This window comes from Elephantulus edwardii, unplaced genomic scaffold (genome assembly GCF_000299155.1).
Source record: "Elephantulus edwardii isolate Elephantulus edwardi_28Jun2011 unplaced genomic scaffold, EleEdw1.0 scaffold00032, whole genome shotgun sequence".
Lineage (NCBI taxonomy): Eukaryota > Metazoa > Chordata > Mammalia > Macroscelidea > Macroscelididae > Elephantulus > Elephantulus edwardii.
In genome coordinates this window covers 13,032,945-13,053,058 of record NW_006399782.1, presented here as the reverse complement: position 1 = coordinate 13,053,058, position 20,114 = coordinate 13,032,945, and the positions used below count along the sequence as shown (strand labels likewise).

The following is a 20,114-nucleotide window of genomic DNA, read 5'->3' as shown; positions in this document are numbered from 1 at the left end:
ACTGGATGAGAAGAGGAAAGAACAAAGGATGCGATCTTAGAAAACAAAAGCAAGTAAAAGGGAAGAAATAAAAATTCAATAAAGAAATCAAGACTAGCAGTCAGAGAACATCTCCTAGTAAACAAAGTGATATGAAGCAGCACAAAGACCAGCAAGTCTGAGATACAAAGCTAACACTTAAACATAAACAACACTAACGATTCTCAAATGCAAACAATGCAGTCTACAATACGGATGAAACATCTTTTGAATTTTTATGCTATTAGATGCCACTAAATCAACTATGACTAAGACTCGCCTTAAATAAAAATATATAAATATCTGAAGAATTTGTAACTTTAATAATCAAACTTAGTTCAAGTTAAAAGTATTCCAGAGCCAATTAAATACTTTGCCAGATAACAAAAACAAAAGGCAAAGATCAATAAACATGTAGACATTTAGCAGCAAATGGATGGAGTCCCCAAAATGAATTCGTAGTTTAGTTATTTGCGTCTATGTTCTCAATATAGATTGATAGACCTCATTTAACCCAGACCACAAACAGTTGTTGTGTACTGTCAAGTTAGGACTGACCCATAGCTGACCCTCCAGTGAGTTTTCAGAGGTAGTTGATCACACGGGAGGAGATTGTCCATCTTCTCCTGTGGAGCAGCTGGTGGATTCAATTTGTCTCTTACGTTGCCAGTACAACTCCTTAACAGCATAATAACTCCCTATAATAAAAACAGATTTACTTATACACCCCAACCTTAATTATGGGGAATTATATTACCATAACAGAAAACAACAAACTGATAAAGTGCTCAGAAAGTGGCTACTTCCCATTTTTCTAAAGAAAACTTTGAGTAGAACCACTACCCAGACAAGGCAAGTCCCAGTGAAGGAACTGAGAAGAACCCGCAAGGAAGATTGAGTAAGTAACCACCAAGTACCAAGTAGAGCTTGGCTTCACAGTGGTTAGAACAATAGGCTGTTAACCAAGTTTTTAATCCAACAGTCCAACTGGAAAAGCATGACGGTCTATGTCCAAAAAGAATACAGCTCCAGGAATACTATGGAGCAGTTCTATGGGGTCTCCATGAGTCAAAGCTAACTTGATAGCAGTGTGTTTACTTTTGTTTTGGATCTGCCAAGTAGAGTCCCCGAATAATGCAAACAGTTACTACACTCAACAACCAAAAGGGTAGAGGTTCAAGTGTATCGAGAGGTGCTTCAGAAGCTCTGTTGTTGTTTTGTACCCAAGAGTCAGAATCGACCCACAACTGACTCTCCAACGGGTTTTCAGAGACAGTCAGTCAGTTTGGAAGAGACTGCCTATCCTTCTCCCGTGGAGCAGCCAGAGGCCTTGAACTGTGTGCATCCAGGATTGCAGAGCAGCTTCTTGCCACTAGGCCACCAGAGTTCTACTTTCAAAAAGTTCAGTCACTGAATGTCCTATGGACCAGAGTTCTACACTGATAAACATGAGATCTCCATAAGACAGAAAACTAGATGGGACCTGGTGGTGGTTGTGGTGCTGACAGTGCAAGAGAGCTGGCTAAACATGGCCCCTGCTCTCAGACAGCCCTGGCAGGAACGTCTCAGGGTCCTGAGGAAGACTATGTGACCACATCATGAGGAGGTAGGCCTGGGAGGATTCAAATAGGCAGAAAAACAGTGGAGGTCATCATGGCCGAAACAGTATGAGGAAAACATGGGACAGTGATGCAGATAGGCTGTTTAGCTGTGAAAATGGAGACCAGTTCAGCTGGAATGTGGAGAAGCAAGCCTAGCCAAGTTGGAATAGAAAGGTAATGCACTTTCAGTGTTTTAAGGCCCCAGGGTGGGAAAAATGTACTTGTAAAATAAGAGTCCTTTTAGGAAGAAGCCATGTACTGGAGCAGCACAAATTGTCACTGGCTGGTCCAGTGCATTATGACTGACCCAGAAATTATTTCTAAGCCTGAAATACACTTTTTTTTGTCTGCCTTCATTAGAGTTTAAGACACTTAGGCAGACTACTTTAGATGGCTTCCCTCTGCATGTATATAAAGTGAACACATTTCTTATAACTCTCATTATACTCAGGGGACTATTATGACTATGAATAAAATGTGTGCCTTGGAGCTCTGGTGTCCTAGTGGCAAGAAGCTGCGCTGCAGTCCCGAAGGTACACAGTTCGAAGCCACCAGCTGCCTCACAGGAGAAGGATGGGCAATCCTGTCTAGATTCAGAAGATGGTGTGGGCCTAGGGATACCATTTGCTAGTATCAGATGAATCTGGGCTAAACATAGAGAATGCCAAAGAGATGTTTTATTATAAGCTGCCTAGATCATAATAAATTATGAATAACATTGAAAAGAATGGGAATTTCAAAATTTTTAATTGTGTTTATGCAGAACCTGTACATAGACCATAAAATAAAGCAGCTGTTCACACAAGAAGTTTAAAATAAGGTGTGTATAAGTATTATATCCTTTCTCCATTTAATCTGTATGCTCAGTAAATAATTAAAGAAGCTGAATGAAGAAGAATTATAGCATCTGAATCAGAAGAAGCTGAAATAATCCAAGAAACTACTTGTAGAGAACAATTGCTGAGCCTCCATCTACCGCCTGCTCGGAGAAGGCTGTGCCTCCCACCTATGTTAATCTTGGCAAATCTGCCGAGGATGTCTTCACCCACATCTATGGGATTGTCTTAATCAAACTGGACTTGAAAACCAAATCTGAGAACGGTCTGGAATTCATAAGCTCAAGCTCAGCCAACACACAAATCACCAACGTGGTGGGCAGCCTGGAAAACAAGTACAGATGGAGAAAATACGGGCTGACAATTATGTGGAAATAGAACGTTGACCACACGCTGGGCATCGAGATGAGCGGGGAAGGCCAGCTTGCACGTGGACGGAAGCTGACCTGACTCTTTCTTCTCACACTAACATTCCAACACTGGGCGGCATGGGGTGGGACTTGCTAAAATCAAGCTAGGGTGTAAGGGGTTACATCAATTGTGCTACGGCGTGGATTTTGACATCTCCGGGCCTTCTATCTGGGGCGCTCTGGCGCTGGGATATGAGGGGTGGCTGGCGTGCTACGAGGTGAACTTCAACACCGCTAAGCCCCAGGTGACTCAGAGTAACTCTGCAAACTCTGCAATCGACTACGAAATGGATGCATTCCAGCTTCATACTAATGTGAATGATGTGACAGTGTCTAGCACCTTTTTTTACCAGAAGCTAAATAGGAAGTTGGAGATTGCTGTCAGTCTTGCCTGGAGAGCAGGAAACAAAAACCCTCACTTCAGAACAGCAGTCAAGGCCCAGATCGACCCTGACACACACCTGCTTCTCAGGCGACGTGAACAAGTCCAGATGAATGAGTTTAGGATACACTTAGACCCTAAGCCAGGTCAGGCTGACATTGTCAGCCCTGCTCGATGGCAAGGACATCAATGTCAGTGGCCACAGGCTTGTTCTAAGACTAGAATTTCAAGCCTAAATGAATACTGTAAAACCACTTCATTTCAAATTGTTCTGGCAGCGTAGCTACCACCAAAATTTAGTATACTTTTTAATGTTGTGTGTCTGGGATGCAAGCATTGCTAAGTACCACATTTGACTTCTAGGTCAAAGATGACTCAGTTTTAAAGTAGTATCCTTTCAGAAATAATAGAAGAAACCCAATTCCAGAAAGGTCTTTCAGCAATATACTTTGTGGGAATTTGGTGGTCCCTGAAGGGATGTCAAGTTTGTTTTTGTTTGTTTTTATCCAGAAATGGAAGTAAAGCTGATAATGTGCAGGGACTTTGCAAATTTCTTTTGAGTGCATGAATGAAATTGTGAGTTCCTGAGAATTGAACCTTGTTTTCCTAACTGTAACGGAAGAGCTGCTCATTGCTTGATGACGTAGACAAACTCATCTGAAAGGGACTTTTCTAGACAGATCTTCATGAACTGCTTCCACTCCAGTCCATAATTTCTTTATACCGAAATTAATCTTTGTGGTAGCTCTGTGTGTGTGTGTACACGCATAATTTTGTTGTGGAGAGAGTGGACGTAATGAAGCTAACAGTATAGGCCTATAATTCTCTCTCATGTTGTGGTTTTGTGTTGCTTTTGAGAGCTCCACCTGTAGGCTGGGAAAATCTCTGTGCCTGTAATCATATGGTGTGACTGTAATCATACTCAAAATCTAAATGGGACTTGTATTCACCACTCAATGTATTTCTTTTAGCCATTTAATGGGAATTTTAGAGTTTTCTATTTTGTGTAGAATCAGATCCTGCCCTTCAAATGCTGTCATTAACATCATGTAAAATAAAACTTGAACAACCTATTGGGGAAAAAAGTCACCAATAACTTGCATTATACAGATGGCACAATTTGCTTGTTGAAAGTGAAGAACACTTGAAGCATGCATTGAATAAAATAAAAATTTATTGCCTTCAATATCGGTTACATCTTAATATCAAAAAATTAAAAATCCTACCTACAACCAGGAGAGGATAAAATAGATGAACAGAACCTTTAAGAATTAAATCCCTATGCACATCCAAAAATTCTCCAACAGGGTAAAAAGGAAAGTGACAGACTAGGGAAAAATATCTGGTAATGACATGTCTGATAAGGGACTTATATCTATAATTTATAGAATATTCAAGCACCACAACAAGATAAAGTTAACCAACCCAATCGCAAAATGAGCACAGGATATGAAGAGATACTTCACCAAAGAAGACATTCAGATGGCGAAAAAACACATGAAGAAATGTTCAAAATCCCTAGCTCTAGGAGAGATGCAAATCAAAACAACTATTAGATATCGTCTCACCCCAGTAAGAATAGCAAAATTCAACAGAGCAGCAAACAATGTTGGCAAGGTTGGTGGAAGTGTAAAATGGTGCAACCACTACGGAAGACAGTATGGCACTTTCTCAAAAAGCTGCAAATAGAAATACCATTTGACCCAGCAATTCCACTATTGGGAATATATTCTAAAGAAACCAGAACTACCACCCAAGTAGATATATGTACACCCATATTTACTGCTGCTTTGTTCACAATAGCAAAGAGTTGGAAACAACCCAAGTGCCCATCAACAAATGGACAGAAAACCTGTGGTATATTCACACAAAGGAATATTATGCAGCACTGAAAAACAAAGGACTCATGAAATATACAAAATGGTGACCATAGACGGTATTAGGCTGAGTGAAATATCTCAGTCACAAAAAGACAAATACTGCACAATGTCACTGTTATAAAACAGTACTGACATGGGGGTTGGGGAGAAACTAAGAAAAGGGGATAAATAATGTACACGGCATTGAAACAGACAAGGAAGAGAACTGTACAAAATTAATATATGATAAGATATTATTGGCATGGGAAGAGTCCAGAATAAGAGCTGCATAGTAAGGGGGTGTGTGTGTGACTGTATAACAATGAAAGAATTTTTTTTCCAAAGAAAAATGTAAACTGGGGGAGAGGAGGAAAATGTGCAACAATGAATGAATGGAAATCCGAGTTCTCTATAAACTTTCATTAAAATCTCCAAAAAAAAAAAAAAAAATCCTCACAACTGGACCAATAGGCAGAATCAGGCTAAATGAAGTGAAGATTAAAGGTGCCATGGATTTCACTTTACTTGGATCCACTATCAATACCCATAGACACAGCAGTCAACAAATTAAAAAAAAAAATCTATGGCACTGAGTAAAACTCTTACCAAAGACTGCTTTAAATGCTAAAGTGCAAAAATATCCATTTCAAAACTAACCCAACACATTGTCTTTTTTTATTATTTCACATGCTTGTGAAAGCTGGGCGATGAATAAGGAAGATTAAAGAATGAATGCTTTCAAATTGTGTTGTTGGTGAAGATTACTAACTATACCATGGGCTGCCAAATGAACAAATAATATCTCAGAAGAAAGGCCGCCTGGGTACTCCCTAGAAGCAAGGATGATGAGACTCCATCTCACATATTTTGGGCATGTTATCAGAAAGGGTCATGATACCTTGGAAGGATCATATTTGGGGCATCTTATCTCAGAAGAGGACATCAGGCTTGGAAAAGCAGAGGACAGGGAAAGAAGAGACCCTCAACAAGACCCTGTAACAACAGACTTAACAGTGGAGACTGCAAGTATGCAACAAGCTCAGGAAACGTTTTGACATATCGTTCATAGGGTTTCTAGGAGTTAGAATCCCCTTGGCACTATCTAGCAAGAGCAGGGCAGTCTGGTGGTCTAGTGGATGAAAAGTTGTGCTGCCATTACAAAGGCAGATGGTTCAAATACACCAGCTGCTCTGAGGAAGAAAGACAGGCAGTCTCCTCTTGCTCTATTTACAGTCTCTCAAAACCTGCTGATGGGTCAGCTTGAGTCAGTTCTGCCTCAAAAGCAATGAAAATGAGTGAGTGAACAAGAACAGTTAATATCTGTGGCTTATGTCCAATGACACACTGCTGCCAACAGGGAGGCAGACACTAAATTTTCTGCAACTATAATCACCAACCATGAAAGGGATTGTGCTCCAAGTAGCAAAGGTGAAAAGCACTGTCAAAGGTCAACTTTTATTTATTCATGCCCTCCCTGGTTTAAAAAAAAAAGAGGCAATTAAATAGTATTATAATATAGTTGTTGTTGTTGTTGTTGTGTACCATAAAGTCGGAACGGACCCATAGCTGACCCTTGGGGTTTGAGAGGCAGTTAATCCCAAGTGAGGAGACTACCCATCCTTCTCCCACCGAGCAGCTGGTGCCTCCAGGATTGTAGTGTGCAGCTTCTTGCCACTAGGTAGATGGGGGGAAGGGCGGGGAGAATAGACAGATTCAGAGCTGCTATACATAGGGTCACAATGGGTCATGGGTAACTCGACGGCACATAACAACAAGGACAATATATAATATCTTTTAATAGCTATACTATTTCATATTATAATTTAATAATATATAAATAATAAATATATTTAATAATATTTACTATCTATAAAAATGTAAATTATAAATGAAGACCAGAGGAAAAAAATTGGAAGAGCTGAAGATGGAAACTACACTAGAACCCTAATCTTAAAATAAGAGCAATCAGTTTCTAAAAGAAGGTCACGGATTTGGCTCAGCACTTTTAGCATCTGATCAAAATGTAAGATATATTTAAGTAACTGATTCACATCACATGCTTATGGAAACCGGTCAGTTACTTATGGGTGACAAAGCCTTTCCAGACATTTAGTTACCAAAGAGCTGTCTGGCTTACTACAACAAGAAGTTAGAACAGCAGGATTTGTACACATACTCCTTGACCTTAGAGGGAGAATCCCTGATGGAAGCCAAGATTGTGACATCAAAGGGTAACTCAGATAAAATCCAGGCAGGAATGGCTTTTTAATGACATGATTTAATACCAGTATAAAATCCAAAATCCCAGACTAATGTCCTCTTTAAAATAATCCTCTATTATTAGAATTTCATATTGCTGATGTTAGAAAGAACTGTTATCTATGGCATGGATTTGAAGGTGAAGTACTTTGCAGGTAATATCTTCTTAATTTTACACAGTTAGTGAAAAGATGGAAAATTCTACATGCTTCTGAAAATCTGAGTTACTTGGCCTATAATATTGCTATTTTATTCAACATTGAGGTGGAGACTGAGAACAGAAAAGCCTCCAAAATGAAATTAAGATTTACAAAGGAAAAACACCTCTGGTTCATCTCTGGAATCCTGCTCTGTGAGTCTGTCCTACTGTTACTGCCCTGTTCTGTCATGTGGCATGTCTCAGTTTTGTTTTTCCCCTCCATCCTTGCTCTGAGCAATACACTGAACACTGTTTAAACCGAGTTTATGACAGCATGGTCCATAGGGAGTCACATTACTAACCCAAAGGCTAGGTATGTTTCCAGCAGTTTGAATGAACCAACAGCGCTGAAGAACAGATAGTATCCTCCTCATGTGACTGATTCTCAGCCTCAAGCCCAATGCAAAGTTGTCCCAAGTCAGAACCAACTGGAGGGCAGTGAGAGTTTGAGTAAACTTGGCTTTCTCCTGTCATTCTCTAACAAGAACCATGTGTCAACATCTCCCCATTTCCTTCCAAAGGGAATCCAATCTTCTTAGCAGACTGCATAATCTGGCCTCATCTAATCTCACCTCTAACCTCTTTTACCTCCAAGGGCTCATTTATCCATTAGAGCTAATGAACTACTTGCAATGGCCCAGTAACTGTCAAATTGGCTCTTGTTTGCCTGTCTTAGAACTCTGCTGACTAGCTCTCAGGGACTAAGATGCCACCTTCCTTTAGAAACAGCTTTACGTCCTTCCCTAGTTATTCTTAAAGACACTCCACTCTTACTCATCAACGTGATTATTATAGCTATTGGTCTATATCCTACCGCTGACACAGGGACAAGTTAGTTCGTGAGGCAAAATTCACCTACAACCAATGTTACTCTTGAGCATCTGTTTAAATTAGTCCAATATGAGAAGCTTACACAGTAAGAACAATCTGGAAACTAAGGCCAAGTGACCTATCAAGGGAGTCTTAGTTTCAATCTCGCATTTACTCCTGAGTACACACCCAGGCTGCTACGCATTACTGTATAGTTATCTCTCCTTTTATCTCTCTTCCTCCTGTTGCTTGAATTCACAGAAGTCAAATGTAAAAGTGGTGCAACTTTGCTGTAGCTACTTGTCTCCTCAAGCTGCCATTCAACAGGAAGCTGCAGGGGGAAGGCACTATTCCAACCTGTCTGTGGTCCCTCACACAGCACCACAGGTGTGAGTGCACAGGAGGCAGGAAAGGAAGAGGCTGACAGCTACATGCATGCACACAGCAAATGTCTTCAGCAGCACAGACATTTTCTTGGCTGCTATTTCCCCTCAGTTGTGTTTGAATAAGAGCTGGTATAATCGCAAGAATACGGAAACAGTCCACATGTTCAACCACAATCAAATGGATTGAGAAATTATGGTACATTCACATGATGGAATACTACGCAGCATGCAGGAGTAATGATTTTGTAAATTATTACTTAACTTGGAAGGACTGTAGAGCATTATGCTGAGTGAACTAACTCAGTCCTATAAGGACAAATACTGTATAAGACTGTTAATGTAGAACAAGTGTGAGTATACGGGGGTGGGGGGGAACAGAAGGTGAGGATGGGCTGGGGAATGGGGTTATCATAGCCTCACATCATTTAATGAGTGAAGGGAGGGAGGTGAAGGGAATGCAAAATCCGATGTGAGAAACAATGTATATGAACTTTGTAAATAAACCAGTATAATTAATAAAAAAAAAAGCTGGCATAAAATTAATATGCAATAAACAAGGTTAAAAGCCAACCATGCTTCTCTTGAAGGAGTAGGAGTAGTGGGATGAAGGCCATAAAGACAGCAATGATGGTCCCTAGCACTTCCCACAGTGGCTTGGGGAGAAAGAGACTGTCCTAGTGTCCTGGCTCCTGAAGAGACTACACAGTGGAATACGTTCCTCCCCTTTGTTCCCAGAATTCTGGAAAGATTCCAGCTCAGAGTGGCATCTTAAGTCTCATAATAGAGACCTCCAGGCTGACCTGAGGAGCATGAGCCTGTGTTCTTCTAGAGAGGGAAGTAAAGGGCAGCAGTAACTGCCATGACTTTTGACAGTAAGGCCTTGGAAGCTTGCAGAAGGTTCCACTCCAGGCCAGTCCTGCTGGCCACCTTTTGCAATGCCTGAGTTACTTCGCCTCCCCTATCCTTTCTCTTTTGTCTCTGTGATCGTCTGCCAAGTGTGTGGTGGGTTTCTGTTGTTTGTCATTAGTTCCTCCCATGCCTGTATTGACTTTGACAAGCTAGGTCATAGACCCAGGACAGCACACTATCACAGCCTTGCTTACAGCATGGCAAGCTGCTTGCCCCAGCCATCCCACCAGGAGAGCCTCCTTACCGGTACCCAGTGCTGTTCCTGCCGACCACCAGATGCTTTGGCTGATCCTCGCACTTATAAAGGTTAAAGTCGTGCTCCGGCACCAGGTCCACATCATGGAATATAAAGCAGTCCCAATTTTCTTCCTTGAGAGCTTCGAGGTAGCCCACATTCATAAGTTTGGCTCGATTAAACTTTTTACTTCCAGCCTATTCAATTAGAAATCTGAGTTAGCAAATCCCTATGCACATCCAAAAACTTCTCCAGTAGGGTAAAAAGGGAAGCCACTGACTGGGAAAAAGTATTCGGTAATAACATATCAGATAAGGGACTTATATCCAGAATTTATGAAATACTTGAGCACCACAACAAGATAAAGGTAAATAATCCAATAGAAAAATGGGCACAGGATATGAACAGGCACTTCACCGAAGACGACATTCAGATGGCTAACAAACACATGAAGAAATGCTCAAAATCCCTAGCCCTAAGAGAGATGCAAATTAAAACAACTATGAGATATCATTTCACCCCAGTCAAAATAGCAAAATTTAACAGAACAGCAAGCAACAAATGCTGGCGAGGTTGTGGAGAAACTGGAACCCTGATTCACTGTTGGTGGGAGTGTAAAATGGTACAACCCCTGTGGAAAGCAGTATGGCGCTTTCTCAAAAAGTTGCAAATAGAGATACCATTTGACCCAGCAATTCCACTACTGGGAATATACCCTGAAGAGACCATAGCTGACATCCAAGTAGATATATGCACACCCATGTTTATTGCAGCTTTGTTCACAATAGCAAGGAGTTGGAAACAACCTAAGTGCCCATCAACAAACGAATGGCTAGAGAAGCTGTGGTATATTCGCACAATGGAATACTATGCTGCATTAAAAAACAAGGAACTCATGCAATATTATTCAAAATGGTTGACTCTGGAGAACATTATGCTGAGTGAAATATCCCAGTCACAAAAGGACAAATATTACATGATGCCACTGTTGTAGAATGGGACTGTCCTTGGGGTTGGGGAGAGACTGAGTAAGATGGGTTCAATAATGTATACTGCACTGAAACAGAGGAGGGAGAGAACCGTTTAAAAGAGAGATGTAACTGGGTATTTCTGTCATCACAGGAGACTAGAGCGAGGGCTACATGGTGGAGGGGACCTGGGGGAGGGTTTGTAAAACAATGAAAGAATCTTTTCTTTTACTTTTCCATAATTTTTGGACTCATGTACTTATAACTTGTTAGTCAAATTTGTGTCTTCTAGGTTGCAACACCCCCATGATACATCTTCAAGGATATGTACATGTACAGCCAAGCACAATCAATAAGAGTGCATCTGAATTCCAAAATCAATCTCCATAATAGTCTATGTGTTTCCTACTGCCAAAGGGGCCCTTTAGAGTAGTGAGAGAAGAGCTTCACCCTGAAACCCACAGCGTCCCTTTTCAGCAGGAAGTAGCTAAGAGAATACGCCGTCCCCTTTTCCTTATGACTCAGGGTGAAGTCTCTCTCAGGGAGGAGTGATAGGGAATGGCAAAGGATACACTGACAAAGAAGATTAATCAGAACTGGCTTTGACAAGCACTGTGGCATTTGGACAAGAACAAACTGTAAGGAGGGTAGAGAGAATAGTGCAACAATGAATGAGTGGAAGCCCAAAATCTCTGTAAATGTTTATGAAAATTAATAAAATATAATTATAATTAAAAAAAAAAAAAGAAATCTGAGTTAGGTTCATACGGTGACCCTCTTTTGTTCTGAGGTGGAGCTGGATTTCTTTTTGCTAGCTCATCAGACTCTTCCAGTGATACAAAGATTAGATGTTGTTGTTGTTGTTGTTATGTGCCGTCGAGTCACTTGCGACTCATAACGACCCTATGTACAACAGCTCTAAACTCCGCTCTGTCCTGTGCCAATCGCACTGTCTCTGACACACCCATCCCAATTATCCCAGTCACTGAATCAATCCGCCTCATAGAGGGCCTTCCTCTCCTGCGCTGTCCCTCTCCAAGGACCGGTCTCTCCTCACAACATGTCCAAAGTATGTTAGATGGAGCCTCAGAATCCTTGCCTCCATAATAACAATAAAAAACCACTAGTTGTTTTCTTTAACTTAGGTCCAACACGTATTTATATTCCAAAACTTAAAAAAAATTTAAAAATACCCCACACCTTGTAAAACCAACAAAACCTTTCTTGCATATTAGTCAGACCAATTAGTATCTACTTCGTCATGTTCAACTTCCAGCTGATCCCAATCTTAGCCTCTGCTCTAAAGTTACAAGCTTCCAAGAAATGTAATTAATGGCTAGTCAGGAAGGATCCAGAAACCTTGGCCTAAAAACAAAGAAGGTTATTGCTAGTATTTCTAACCTATTTAAAAGTTTCTTGGAATCATTGTAACAGAATCCTGTGTAACAGTAATGGTAAAAGCTAATCCTCTCTGTGCCTTTCTGGAGCAAGACTTCTGATTGGGTTAAAAAAACAATAAACAAGAAAACCAAGATTTGACCTGTAATACAACCAAAGCTATAGTGAAAGCTTTACCGTATTAATTTTGTCATGACTGCCTGGATCAAAAAACTGCAAGAATAAATTCTGGTTCAATAAACAGTTTATCACAACAAAAGTACAGGCAGTTCTCAGATGTTGCCACAGTGCTTTTCTGGAGGGAAGGGGGGAGTAATACAAAACAAACATACCGTTGTTTTTAGAAAACTATTACTTTGAAGGTTGTTACCCAAAGTAAGAACTCAAAACCAAATAAATCTTAGCTATAATCAACCAAGCTTAAGAGAAACAAAATATCATTAACTAATGTAAGCAGCTCTGGGGATTCAGTCATAAGGAGTTGCACTGCCAAACCAAAGGCGGAGGTCAAATACACCAGCTGCTCCATGGGAGAAAAATGGGCATTCTCCTCCCTTACAGTCTCTGAAAACACACTGGAACGTCAGCTATGAGTCTGTTGAAGTTGATGGTACGTAATAAAAACAATAACAATGTAACAATACTTTGTTTCAAGTCCTTGAAAATATATGTTGTTGTTGTTGTTATGTGCCTACGACTCCTAGCGACCCTATGTACAACAGCCCTAAACTCCGCTCTGTCCTGTGCCAATCGCACTGTCTCTGACACTCCCATCCTGATTACCCCAGTCACTGAATCAGTACACCTCATAGAGGGCCTTCCTCTCCTGCGCCATCCCTCCACCCTCCCAAGCATGATGTCCCTCTCACAACTTAAATCTATTAATTTTTTCAAGAGCCCTATTTATTATAAAATATACACAGTCACATTAGCTGACTAGCATTAGAGGGTTGTTGTTATTGTTGTTGATTGCCTTCAAGAGCATGACTCATAGCGACCCTATGAACAAAAGGCCTTAAGCCCCTCTTCAACTACCAACGCGTATCAAAGTTCAGAGTTTCCAGAGGCATGTTGTTTAGGAAGTGGATGCCAGGGTGATGGCTGAATTCTTCCCTCCTATGGAGGCGCCCAGGGCTCGATGTACTTCACACACAGTCACCACTGCCTCTCTGGGGGCATGAATGTTGCTATGATGCTAAACAGGTTTAAAAGAGCTTCCAGACTAGAAAGAAAGGCCATCTAATTAGAAAGCCATCTAATTCCTAAATTCAATCCATAAAAACCCTATGGCACACCAAGGTCCAGTTTGCAAGGTCCAACTGTGTGAATGGCATGGGTTCAGGAAGCATTTCAATCTGCTCCACAGTTACACTGAGTTGGGAGATGACTTCATGATGACTAACAATAGCAAACATCACTAATATCAAGCAGGAAACTAATGATTTCACTTGCATGCTTACATTGTTTTTAAGATTTTGAACAGAAACCATCTGAATGGCCCAGGCTGATTTCAAAAAAAGCTATACATGATGTTTACACTAATACCTCACTTTCCTCTCAAATAATTTTAATACCAAATAAAGGCATCTTCAGTCATCTGCTCCACTGACCTCAGACCTGAGCTCTTCTAAAGCAGCCTACAGTTACATTGTGTTCCTACTAAATCATCTTCCTGGAAGACAAACAGCTGAATCAAGAAAGTGAACATTAAACATAACACATTTTCCATAATAAAAAGTGACAACTTTATGGCCACAGCACTTGATGGCTAGTAACACACAGTATTCTGTCAACCCTCTGTCTAGACCTCCACTGAATAGTCACTGCATTCTCAGCAATGACAGATAATGCAAAAACCTCGTTATGCAGCACAGAGCAAAAATGCAAAAGGGCCTGTTGCTCCTGGGGAAATCTTCCAGCAATCACTGCCCAACATGGAACTGTCAACAACAAAAAACGGTTCCCTCCAGAGGTTTGTGTAAAGGCCAGTAACTTGGCCCCATAAAGCCGCACCCTGGGATGTGACCTTCCTTGTCTCTCCTCAGGGCTAATATCGTCTGAAGATCATGTGGCGTGTCAGGTCCTCAGAGAGAAGAAGCTCCAGAGCACAGGGCTCTGATCTGCTTGTCACGCTCACCTGGTGGATGACGAAGATGCCATAGTCCATCTGCTGCCTCTGCAGGAAGGGGTGCAGGTGCTCGAGCAGGTACATGAGGTGCTTCTCTCTATTTCGGTGTGGAATGAGGATGGCCACCCGCTGCAGAGCCTGGCACTCCTCGGGGTGATACCGGCCTCTGTGCACTTGGGGATTTTCTGCCTGTACTTCTTCCAAAGTGAGATCTGGCTTGAAAACCAGCTTGCTCTGGCCTCCTACAGCAAACATACAACAGAGGCAAAAAGAACGCCTGTCTCACAAGGTGTTGAGAAGCTTGTTGTCAGTTGCCTATTCAATGGATGGCAGCTCATGGGTAGAGGCTAGAACTGAATCCTTGGGTTTCAAGGTGGTAACATTAAAGAAGCAGGTGGCCAGGCCTATCTTCAGAAACACCTATGGGTGCTTTTGAACTGCCAATTTTCTGGTTAGTAGTTGAGTGTTTAAATGTCTGTGAGACCCAGGGACGTGTTGAAAGGCTCTGATGAGTTAATACATAAAAAGCACTTGGGATATTGCCCGGTATCCAGTAAACACTATATGTGTGTGTGTGTGTGTGTTAGCTTTTATTGTTTTTACTTTAAAGCTCCACTTAGTCATAAACAATAGTATCACATGCATGTAATTGAGGTAACTGGCCACAAATCCAAGTAACTGATAAATAAAGGCACTCCCTGTGGTTGAAAACCACCACACGATTCTGTTTCATCTAGACACTGGTGCAGACACATAGTGACTTTGAAGAGAAAAGAAGAGGGCTAGACTCTTCAAGTGTCCTTTTGCTCTTTCCTCTTCTCCCCTCACACATTCTAATCTCCTAAAATAAAGAGGATGAAAGGAACAAAGTTCATAGACAAGGTTCTTTCCCACTCCTTCCCTCAGCTCTTGGGAGCAAGCTTTCCTGCACAGAAAGCCCTGGAATGAAACAGAGCTCACTCTCTTAAGTGCCTGTGGAAATAGGTATGTGTGATCGCTGGCAATAATGACTCTACTCTTCCCAGTTGTAGGTATTTTCAGTCATGCACAGCATTTGTTAAATGAGTCTGGAAGCTTCTAGAATGGATAGAATTCAGTGGTCATGCTGCCTCAACTAATCGTATGCCAAGTGTTAACAGTCAGGCAGAAGCCACCAATCCTTATTTCTACTTTGGTGGCACAGTAGGTAATAGGTCTGATTGCAAACTAGAATATGGACAGTTCAAATCCAACAACCACCCCAGGGGAGAAGGAGGAGGCTGTCTTCTCTCATAAAGATTTACAGGTTTAAGGGAGCTCTGGTGGCCTAGTGGCAAGACACTGCACTGCAATCCCAGAGGTATGCGGTTCAAATCCACCAGATGCTCTGCTGGAGAAGGAGGGGGCAATCTCCTCCTGTACTAGTCAGATCTGATTTGACGGTACACATAAAAATAATACAATAAAAATAAAAAAAAAAAAGATTTATAGGTTTGGAAACCCAATAGAGGGTTGCCATGAGTTGGAATGGACGCCGCAGCAGTGGCTCCATTTTACATTTTAATTCACTAAGTGAGCAAGAAGGGAGGTGGAGTACTAGTTTGGGAACTAAATTAAGCAATTATTATTATTAAACTCTGTATATACTTGTCAAGGAAGCTCTGGTGGCCTAATGGTAAGAAACTGGGCTGCAATCCCAAAGGTACACAGTTCAAATCTACCAGCTGCTCTGGGAGAAGGATGGACAATCTCCTCCTGTGGGATTTATTGTCTTTGAAAATCCACTGGAGGGTCAGCTATGTGTCAGTTCTGACCTGACGGTACACAACACTACCACCACACACTTAGCAGGCTGTAAAATCTCAATACCCTTACAAATTTCATTATCTTCTTCTGAGAAATCAGTCACAGGCACTTCCTGTGTGTGAGTCACCTTACAGTGCTTCATGTGATTTAACCTGGTCACGGCTGCTTAAACTAGGCTCTAGTGTCTATAAAGAGACTGAGATTCAAGTAACTGCTTCAAACCACCTGTCAGTGGGAGTGACTGGGCCTCTAAGAGACTTTCCTGCATGGTGTGCATAGGAGACAGTCAGCCGTTATTAAGACCCTTCCAGACAGTGCAGGATGGAGGCAGGTGGAAGGCAAGCTCTTGGAGATGCAGTTGGAAAATGATGGCATGGCTTTATCTAAGATAAGCTGATTGTGTCTCTGTTCTGGCAATACGTTAGAAATAAATTAGTCTCTTGCTCAATTTTTCACTGTCTTGTTATGTACCCTAACCTCCTACAAGGGGAATTCTGGGGGCACACACAGTCCACAGCGAGGTGCGCTGCTCCCCAAGATGTGCATCTGCTGACTCCAGTCCACCCGCGGCTCTGTGGGAGTTAGATGGGCAGTTCCTTCTCTTTAAAACTCAGCCTCAGAAACTCAAGAGCAGAGTGAGCCTTCTACTAAAGAAGGTTGTTGGCACAATGGTTAAAGTACTTGGCTGTTAATGAAAAGGTCGATGACTTGAATCCACTAGCAAATCTACAGAGGAAAACACTCAACAACCTGCTTTCACAGAGATGACAGCCTAGGAACCACACAGGGCAGTTCTACTCTGACACGTGCGGTCACACTGTGAGATGAAATCAACTTAATGGCACACACAGCACACACCACCTTCCTCTCATCCTCCCCCTACCATCCCCATCACATCTTCTCTAGCTTCCCCCCACCCCCTTGGGTCACTAACGGCTCTTCGTCATTCATTTCCAGTTATCCCTCACTCACTCATTGCCATGGAGTGGGAACCAACTAACTCACAGTGTCTGAGGCTGTAAATCACACAGGAGCAGACTGCCTATCTTCTTCCGGTGGAGCCCCTCTGGGTTCAAATCACCGGAGAGGCTCACCATTGGGTTAACAGTGTAACACCCGAGGGATGATGCCACCAGAGTTCCCTGTCTACTCACACTTTAATCCAGGGACTTATTCAGAATTACATCACTGCCCACCTATGCTTGATGAACAAACTTATTTCTCAAATATTGTTTGAGGATTTTCATCAGGGAGAGAATATAAATCCTATTTGCATTTCTTCCAACTTGATAATCTGTGAGCAGAACAATTTCCTCAACAATTAAGAATCGGGGGTAGTCTCAGGATTAGCCATGCTACCAGCTGTCTAATTCTCCTTCTCTTTGCCAATCTTCTTCCTCTTATACAGCATGTCAGAATAAACTATCTTTTTTTGGGGGGGGAGGGGGGGCAGAGGGAGAACAAAACCAAACCAAACCAATTAGAAGAAATTGTTTTGGCTTTTCCATTATTGAAATAGCACGCCAATAGGAATTCACCACAAGACCATGATTCCGTGAAGAAAGAGCTTCTGCAGCTTTTTGCCAAGAGCATCACATCTCTGAAGAGCCCACAGCCATACCAGAGAGAGTATGAACTTAGTGGATGTAGAGTGTCACTCCTGGCTGGTCCTGTGAGAGGCACTGGACTTCAGAGAGCTGGAAAAGATCTGTCATCCTACTCTTCGTCGCTTGAAGAAGGTAAATATTTGAACAATATGCTATGATGAGGGAGCTCTAGGGGCCCAATTCATAAGGAACTGCACTGTTAACTCAAAGGCTGACTGGATATCATTAACAGTTTGAAACCACCAATGGCTCCACTAGAGAAAGACAGGCAGTCTCCTTCCATTGTGATTTACAGCCTCTGAAACCCAGGACGGCCACAATGAGTCAGTGTTCACTCCCAACAGTGAATAACTGAGTGAGTGAGTAATGCCAGTAAAAATACAGGGAAGGACATTGAGAACACAAGATTAACTCTCTCAGAAGCCTTATTGGAAGGAAAAACATCTAAACTAAATCAGCAATGAATAAGCAGAAGTCCATCAGGCAGGCATGAACTGAGAAAGAAAAGGAAACAACAAGAGTAAGGACACTCAAAGGAGTGTTAGAAGAACTGTAAGAATTTTATGTTTCAGAGAATCAAGATGAGTAAGAAAGAATTCTGGAAAGTGTGTGTGTGTGCGTGTGTGTGTGTGTGTTGCTCACTCACTCGCTCTCGCTCTCTGTCTCTGTCTGTCTCTCTGTCTCTGTCTGTTTTCCTCTCTCTCTCCCATCCCCTCTCTCTCTCTCCTCTTTACACCAGTTGTTTTCAAGTCAATTCCAATTCACAGACACAATTACGTGTATCAGAATAGAACTACACTATTTGGAGTTTTCAACGGCTTTGACTTTTCCAAAGTGGATCACTAAGACTTTCTCCTTGAAGTGCCTCTGGGTGAACCAGTATCACCAGCCTTTTGATTAGCAGTTAAGCGCCTAGCTGTTTGTGCTATCAAGGGACTCTTTGAGTTCTGAATGCAAAAAATTCAAAGTCATTACCTTTGAGTCAGAGACAATTCATAGTCGCTCCTCTAGTGGACATCACCTCTTTACCGGAGGTCAATCTTTCGAGGAAGGGACTGACCATCTTTCTCTCATGGAGGTGCTGACGCTCTTAGACTAGCAGAACAACTCCTTAAGGATTATGCTCCCTGAACCCCCCTCTTTTGGTTTAATAGTCACTAAAAGTACTAATCTAAATTGAAAGGCAAGATCATACAATGTCTTTTAGAAATACTAAAAACTTGGTTGCTGCCCCTTCATCCCATACTTTGGTCACACACATGTTAATAATGTGGCATAAAATGAGGCTTGAACATAGTAATGTTTTCACATTTGCACTCTTGTACTCTGCTCAGGACATAAGAAGAACAGGCCCAAGCGAGCCGATTGACCTCAGGAGAGATGTGTAGAATTGAGCCCCAATCCAGAGCAGCAGAGTGCCAGCTTACACTAAGGATCTATAAATCAATATACGTTGTACACTGCTGAGATTTTTGTAGCTGATAATAAAATTGGTTCTGTCCATACAATTAAACACTATATAACAATGCACATGAGCAAACTATAGTAACTATAATAGCAAACTAACAGGAGAGATCCTGTGAACACAGAATTAAGCACCGAAGCCAAACATAAAAGAGCACAATAATAACATGTTTCCAATTATATGAAATTCAAAACCAGGAAAATTTAACATTTCGTGTAAGTCTTAAAGGGAAGTTAGTGATAAAAGAAGCTGTTTATTCGATCCTTCATATACATGTAAATTCCACAGTACGTTTGTTTTAAAAAAATGTAGCTATAAATGCTTCATACTTAAATCATAAGTTTATATAGGACTTATAAAGAACTTTAAAAAAAAAAAAAAGCTTACTGAGGTATGGAGACACAGAAGGGCATTTTTCAGGTTCGGCTTTTTTCACAGGTGCTTTTTCTGTCCGAGTTTCTTCATTCACCCGATCTGTCGCCTTGATAAAATTAGTCATAAAATCTCTTGCTCTAGGAATCTCTTGAATAGTGTCCACAATGTAGTTGCTGGTGGCCCAGCCAACCACCATGAGGCATAAGGTGAAAAGCAGCAGTAAACGGACTCTGTAGGAAAGGTGGAACGTCAGGTTGAAGCCCATGGCCTTGACGAGGTGTGCTTATCTACCTCACCCCTCACAGTAGGCGGCAAGTTTCATCAAGTTCAACTTTTCCAGTCTGAAGGCACAACTGATGACATCTAATGGCGCAGTATCTTATTCTGTTCAGTAGTTTTACTCCAACAAGCCCTAAAAGACAATGACAAAAGACACGTTTCAAGTGGAAATCCTCTTTTCCTGAAATTATCCACTCCACAGACT

The 20,114-nt window shown here is 41.6% G+C and overlaps 1 protein-coding gene and 1 pseudogene across 1 annotated transcript in view; one reads left to right on the top strand and one right to left on the bottom strand.

Annotated features, from left to right (window-relative positions):
* The window catches only part of B4GALT4 (UDP-Gal:betaGlcNAc beta 1,4- galactosyltransferase, polypeptide 4), a 27,695-nt gene extending 7,799 nt beyond the window's left edge, over positions 1-19,896 (bottom strand). The window contains exons 1-3 of the mRNA XM_006884263.1: positions 19,643-19,896; positions 14,408-14,640; positions 9,914-10,101 (exon numbers count right to left, since the gene is read on the bottom strand). Coding sequence (XP_006884325.1) covers positions 9,914-10,101; positions 14,408-14,640; positions 19,643-19,895 — 674 coding nt within the window. The 5' untranslated portion in view covers position 19,896. The remainder of the gene's footprint in view (positions 1-9,913; positions 10,102-14,407; positions 14,641-19,642) is intronic.
* On the top strand, positions 1,672-3,483 carry LOC102852322 (annotated as a pseudogene).
* Positions 19,897-20,114: the final 218 nt, after the last annotated feature.